A 6,871-nucleotide genomic window follows, 5' to 3' on the forward strand; every position below is an offset into this window, starting at 1 on the left:
GTGCATTGGGAAGGAAAAAATGAAACATGATGGGATTGGGAGGGAGACAAACCATTAAGAGCCTCTTAATCTCACCAAAAATCCTAAGAATTTCTGGGGGTGGGTGGGGAAGGGAGAGGGTGGTTGGGTGATGGACATTGGGGAGGGTATGTGCTATGGTGAGTGCTGTGAAATGTGTAAGCCTGACGACTGACAGACCTGTACCCCTAGAGCAAGTAATACATTATATGTCAATAAAAAAAATTAATTAAAAAAATGCATTGGGGTGACCTGCGTCTGTTCCTAGCTGTGACACCGTGGCGAGAACAAGGTGGTATGGCGTCACTTCAAGAATAATAGTGCAGGATTCGGGGTTCCCTTCTTTCAGTTTGTGCTCTTGTGGGGTCTCATCAGTTTCATCACTTGTAAACCAAGGGAGGGAAGGCACGGGCTAAGCTGCGTCGGCGCTTACCCGGGCAGGGCTGCGTGTTGCACAGAGCCTCCTCCGTGTGCAGCCCCAGGCAGATGTCCCCTCCGTAGGCTGGGGCTGGGTTTGTGCACGAGCGCGTCCTCATGTAGTGCCCACCGCCACACGTTGCCGAGCACTTTGACCAGGGAGACCAGCAAGACCAGACGCCGTCCACTGGGAAGGGACACAAAGTCACAGCATTTGTGACATCTTGAGCTGACACATCGGATGAGGCCGCGCACGGAACGTGCCTTGCAGGACGGCACGGGGCGCACCGCGCACGGGGGCGAGCCCTGGTGTCTGGGCTCTCCTGGTGAGGAAACCAGCTTGGCTGATTTCTCCCTGAGCTCTGCGTCCTCAGTTCCTCCTACTTGTTCTTCTGAGCAATAGATCTAAACACGTAACACGCAAGCATGAAGACAGCCGAGGAGAGCTAGGGGTGTAATATAAAGTCCCAGTTTCCGGGGAAGGACCACGAGCCACGTTCCGTGGTCATTCATGGGAAGGCCAGCTAGCTCGCTCTCACCTTTGCTAATCGCAGCACCATCCACCCAGAGCCAAGGATAAGCAGCTGCTGTCACGGGCTTCCTTCCTACTTGGATTACAATGGGCTCCGCAACCGGGGGTCGAGAACATCTAACGGGTTCTGGGAGGAACTGGGATGGGCGCTCTGGAGACGCGGGCGCCAAACCACCAAACGGATCTCGAACCGCGGTGACCCGGCAGTGCGTTTCTGGGAGGGACCAAAGCCACGAATCCCGACATCCACAGCCAGACGTGGGGATGATCAGGGAGGCAAGTTTTACAATGTGGACACAAGGCATGACTGGTTGCATGACTGCTAGTAACCCGGAGCAGGTGTCCCATTTTCCCCAGCCTGGGCCCTGACACCTGTGCACGGGCATCCTGAGCGCAGGCACCCGAGGCCCTTCTGCATGTGGGACCTCAATGCTCATCCTGCGTTAGCTGATGCTGCTGACTTGGCCCCTGCGCTGCCCACGGTCTCCAGTGCTGTCATATCCCACCCACTATTTATCGAAGTCCTGAACGATGCGCCCTCTTCTAGCCACCCCCACTTTTTTCCAGAGTCCCAGGAGAGAGCTGTAGGACTTGGTCAGCTCAACTCATCAGTAGGCAAAAAGAACCATCACCACAGCGAACAACAACGAGACCCAATGAGAGGCTCACTGTTACCATAAGTACATAATTTCATAGTTTGTTTTCTCCGTATCCTATGGGGTGAATGGGGTACCTGGGTGACTCATGTGGTTAAGGCCCTGCCTTCCACTCAAGTCATGATCTCAGGGTCCTGGGATGAGCCCCGCTCCCAGTGTGGGGGGGTCTGCCTCTCCCTCTGCCCCTCCCCCTATTTGTGCTCTCTGACTCTCCTTCTTGCAAATAAACAAATAAAATCTTAAAACAAACAAACAAAAAACCAGAAGCCATCACGAGAAGCAATGCCAAAGTCATTCAAGGTTGTTTTGACTAGAATCACATCATTGGTATTTTAATACATGCAGCATGATTTAACACATCTCTGTGGAGTAATATTTTCCTTTAGATACAGGCATGGGTAAAAACATGAGCAGGAATTTCATTTTTATGATATTTTTATCTGCCAAAAAAGTAAAAAACAAAACAGAAATGAAACATTTGAACCCAATTTTAAAGTGAGTTTTGACCTAGCTGGGAACTTTGTGATTCAGAATTTTCTACGTTTTCCCTAGCAGGCGATAAGGTGAATCGGGAAGTTAAGAGGGAACCAGTCAGTAATCGGCCACCCGCTGTGGTACCAGTAAAAGGAGGCAGAATTGTAAAAGTTTCAAAAATCCTCTTCTACATCTATTCTCACTGGGGGAACGCCTGCCGCCAGCTTCTCTGCCAGTAACTTGGGCTGAAGCTTGGCCTCTGGCGCACATGCTTGTACACCCCAAAGGGCGCCTGTACATCACAGTGCCTTAGAGGAACAGGTGTCAAAGAGTGTGGGTGTCTGAATGTGTACAAGACCGTGTGGAGCTCAGAAGGCTCTAGAGCCTCATCTAGAACCGGACTTGGAACCAACCACGGGATCTGAGGGTTCTTCACTTTTGCATCTCATGATAGACGTGCTGACCAGTGTCCAACAGGTATGTTTAACGATGCTCAGTATCACTAACTATCCACGCAGTGCAGTTCAGAACCACAGGAAGACATCACCTCACACCTGCCAGGACGGAGATTACAAAAAGAGAAACAACAGATCATAATGTGGGTGAGCATTTGGAGAAATTGGATCCCTTGCCCACTGCTGGTGCAAATGCACACCGGCGCGGCTGTGAGGGACAGCACGACTGTGGTCCCACAAAAAATTAAAAACAGAATTACTGTACGATCCAGCAATGCCACTTCTGGGTGCAAATATCCAAAAGAATTGAAATCAAGACCGTAAAAAAGATCTGCACTCCCATGTCTGTTGCAATGTTGTTCACAAAAGCCCACATCTGCGCTGTTCGATAACATGTCCATAGAGAACAGTCCCGTTTTGTGCACTTAAAGATTTGTGTACAGGGGCCCTTGGGTGGCTCAGTCTGTCGAGCACCTGATTCTTGGTTTTTCTCAGGTTATGATCTCGGGGTCGTGAGATCCAGCTCCTTGCTGGGCTCTGCGCTCAGCGTGGAATCTGCTTGGGATTCTCTCTCTCCCTCTCCCTCTGCCCCTTCCCCTGCTCTCTCTCTCTCAAGTAAATAAATAAATTAAAAATATATATATTTTTAACAGGGTGGCGCCCATGTTCAATATTCTTACAATAAAAAACTTAAAAACAAACCAGAGATTGAATTTTTTCATTCATAATCATTTTTTAATTTTTCATTATTACTTTTTAAAGATTTTATTTATTTATTTGACAGAGACACAGCAAGAGGGAGGGGAAGTACGAGAGAGAGAAGCAGACTTCCTGCCGAGCAGGGAGCCCGATATGGGGCTTGATCCTAGGACCCTGGGATCATGATCTGGGCCAAAGGCTGATGCTTAACAGCTGAGCCGCACAGGTGCCCCTCATTCATAATCATTTTATAAACAAGCAGCACCAATAGTCACATACTAGGAAGCCAGTAAGCTGGTATCTAGAACCTACCTTGTAGTATTTCAAATAGTATTCACTCCTATCCACATTTCAACTAATATTCCAAATATTACCTCATCTAGTCTGATCAATGCTATCCACACCATACACACCACTGTTGTCTTGGTATCGTGAAAAATTCCCCTGGCACAGTCCTGTCAGTTAGTTATCAGAGTGCAGTCCTAGTGCGAAGTGCGAACAGTTTGAGGGCGCATGTGTAACAGAACCCAGCTGCTAGAACACTCCCACTTGCCAGTTTAAACCATTAAGATACAGTATCCACCTGTATCAATTTCAACTGCGACTTCATTGTCCTAAGGGATATTTTCAGAACTGGGGAAAGAGATGCTTCCAGTACAAAGGAAATCAGAGGAGAATTCTGGCCACGTTACTCTGTCAGGTAGTGGCCCTGTTCTGCAATCCCCGACATCCCCAGACCAGCTCGACCCCACTCCTCACCTCCTGGCCCCCGAACGCTGTGCTCGCATCACAGACCGCCGCCTCTTCCAGAGCACAGACGGACTCTGGATGCAAGGGGGACGGCGCTTTGTACGGGATGAAAAATGATCCTGAATAGTGAAGGAGGAAGGCTGAAGTATTTCCCAAATAGAAAGTGCAGAGTATGAGAAGCCTCACGACATTGCCTGCACTGCCAGGGAGACTGCAGAGGGTGGGAGGGAAACGGGAACTTGGAAGCCCAGGAAAGAAAACGAGCGCAGCCCCCACGCGAGGCACCGAAGCCTCCTAGCCCGCCGCGTGAACGATGCGGGACTAACACGATAACCGCACTGGTGGAAGTAACAGCTCACGTGTCTCCCCACCACCACGGTGGGGGGCGGTGTCCAGAAATACGGGACAGAAGCACAGAGACATGAGGACGCAGAGGCAATGAGTGGGGGGCAGGACTGGCAGCCTTAGCCCAGGACCCAGCACCGTTTAGGGTTTTGCCTAAATCTGATCACCCAGTTGTTACAAGTCCAGTGGGAATCTCCTCCTGGCCCAGAAAGACCAGTTCAGAGAAAGATCAGACACACATACCAAACTCAAATCCATGTTTCCTGCAAGGATCAAGGCAATTAATTAAGGGGAATTATTACTGATCAAATGAAATTCATAGACTAGGTACACTTGATAGAGGAGGATGAGAACTCTTGCTCTGGCTGACCGCTCCACCCACCACAGTAAAACAAGAATGACGGCCCCAGAAAGTACGATTACTAGCAACCTGAAGAGTAGAGCAGAATGAAATGATTAATGTCTGAATGTCAGGCATCCTGGGGGCTGTCAGAGACATAAAGTCATGCTTTTCCAGTCCTCTGGGACATGGGTGTATGTGACACTGTTTCCCCAGAGTCCCAAGGCCTCGCCAAACAGGTCTCCACTGTAGGACAGCCGTGCTCTGGGCTCAGAAGTTTCCTGCACCAGCTGCCCTCCCCCCAACCAAGCAGCCTCAGAGCTCCTTTTGGACAGAACCTAAGTCTTAGGATCCTTTTATGGCACTTACGGTCTACAAAACAGAGCATAAATTCAGAGACCTCATGAAGAGAAAGGCACGGAGCCCTCTCGACTCATCATGGTTGTCTAACACATTCTCTACAGAACGCACAGCTGTCCTGACTCATCGTTTTCATTCGGAGTCTGCCCCTCCATTAGAGTGTCACTCAGTCTGCCTCCTCCCTCATACTTACAACTCTCATATATACATATATAATCTTACTTGAACTTGAATATTGCTCAGGAAGAAAGAACTACCTTTGTCTCCACCTTTGTAGGCCAAGGTCTGGAATCCTTAGTTATGAGACAAACATGGATTGAAAAAAAAAGAGCGAAGAAAGAAAGACCAAGAAAGAAGAAAGACCAAGCTATTTCTCAATGTTGGAGGAAAATTATGTAGGTGAAGTTACGACCAGATCAACCCATGGAAGGGGAAAAAGAATCATTTCAACAGGATCTCAACTTCAAACCCTTATGGCAGTTTACTATATAAATTGGGATTGGAGATAAAATTTTTCATTGATTGATTTTATGTTCACCTAGCTTCAGATTTATTTTCAAATCCAGTCATAATGAGAAAACTGGTTTTTAAATAAGATACAGTGCCCATTTGTAACTGTTCTTTATGGACCCAACAGAACTAAGAATGAGTCAATTCGCAGGGAGGAGAAGGTCCTAAATGAGGTAAAAATAGCCCTATTACTGGCAGAGCAGCTCAGCACCCATATCCCTGAACGGTTCCAACCCCTCCTTGCCAAGTTACATCCTATCATGCATTTAGGAAGGTGGGAGAGAAGATAGAATCCATCCAACTCAGTTCCCCGAACTGGCCCATTCCTGAGAGGAAAGTGACGGGGCCACTCTAAATATTTCCACAACCCTCTACGGAATCTTGGCTTTCAGAAAGAAAATGAGGATGGAGCTATTTTAAGACATGAAGGTTATGTATACACGATATTGGCTTGACCATGAAATCAACTCAAATAGAAACAGCCACCAGGTCATGTTAAGGGGTGTCTCTGAGATGGGTCTGAGTCTTGCACTCAAGACCCGAAGCGGCCTCCAAGCATGGAGGAGTCTGCATGTTCAGCTGACGGTGATGAGGTTGCATGTCTGGAGCCTGGGGACGCGGGGGTGGATGGAGGGATCCTGACATTCCCTTGTCGCCCTCCCCGTTCGGTTTATAAGACGGATCCTGATCTAATGATGTCACCACCAAACTCTCTCCCAGTGCCAGGGAGGAATGCTACTCTCCATGCTGGGACTGTGGGAAAGAGCTGGTTCTGTGACCTTTCCCAGCCCCTCCGCATCACTTGGCCAGAAGAGCCAAGCAGTCGGAGGCAAGAGTCTCCTGAGGCTGGAGAAATTCAGGCAGAGTCGGCCTAGGGGGAGCGTAGCAGCCATGGGAGCAGGGGTATTATTGGGCTCCCCGCCGCAAAGCTGAGAACTAAGTATTTTCAGTTTAATGTATATTTATTCATCCTTCCATCCAACTATCTATCCACCCACCAATTCACCCACCACCCACCCATCCATCATCCATCCACCCATCCATCATCCATTCATCCACCCGTCTTCTAGTCATCCTCCCACCCATTCATCCATCACCCATTCATCTTTCATCTGTCTGTCCATCCACCTATCTATTCAGCCACTAAGTCATCCACCACCCATCCATCCATCATCCATGCACCCGTTTATCCATCCATCAATCCAACCATCACCACTCATCTACCTGCCCATCCATCCATCCATCATCCATGCACCCATCTATCCATCCATCAATCCAACCATCACCACTCATCTACCTGCCCATCCATCCATCC

The 6,871-nt window shown here is 48.8% G+C and overlaps 1 protein-coding gene across 1 annotated transcript in view; it reads right to left on the reverse strand.

The window, feature by feature from the left end:
- The window catches only part of LOC111153426 (semaphorin 5A), a 463,009-nt gene that overhangs the window by 12,540 nt on the left and 443,598 nt on the right, over positions 1–6,871 (reverse strand). Inside the window, exon 19 of the mRNA XM_022512436.1 lies at positions 452–622. Coding sequence (XP_022368144.1) covers positions 452–622 — 171 coding nt within the window. The remainder of the gene's footprint in view (positions 1–451; positions 623–6,871) is intronic.

Source organism: Enhydra lutris, unplaced genomic scaffold (genome assembly GCF_002288905.1).
Source record: "Enhydra lutris kenyoni isolate GAN:26980312 unplaced genomic scaffold, ASM228890v2 scaffoldscaffold32, whole genome shotgun sequence".
In the NCBI taxonomy this organism is placed as follows: Eukaryota; Metazoa; Chordata; class Mammalia; order Carnivora; family Mustelidae; genus Enhydra; species Enhydra lutris.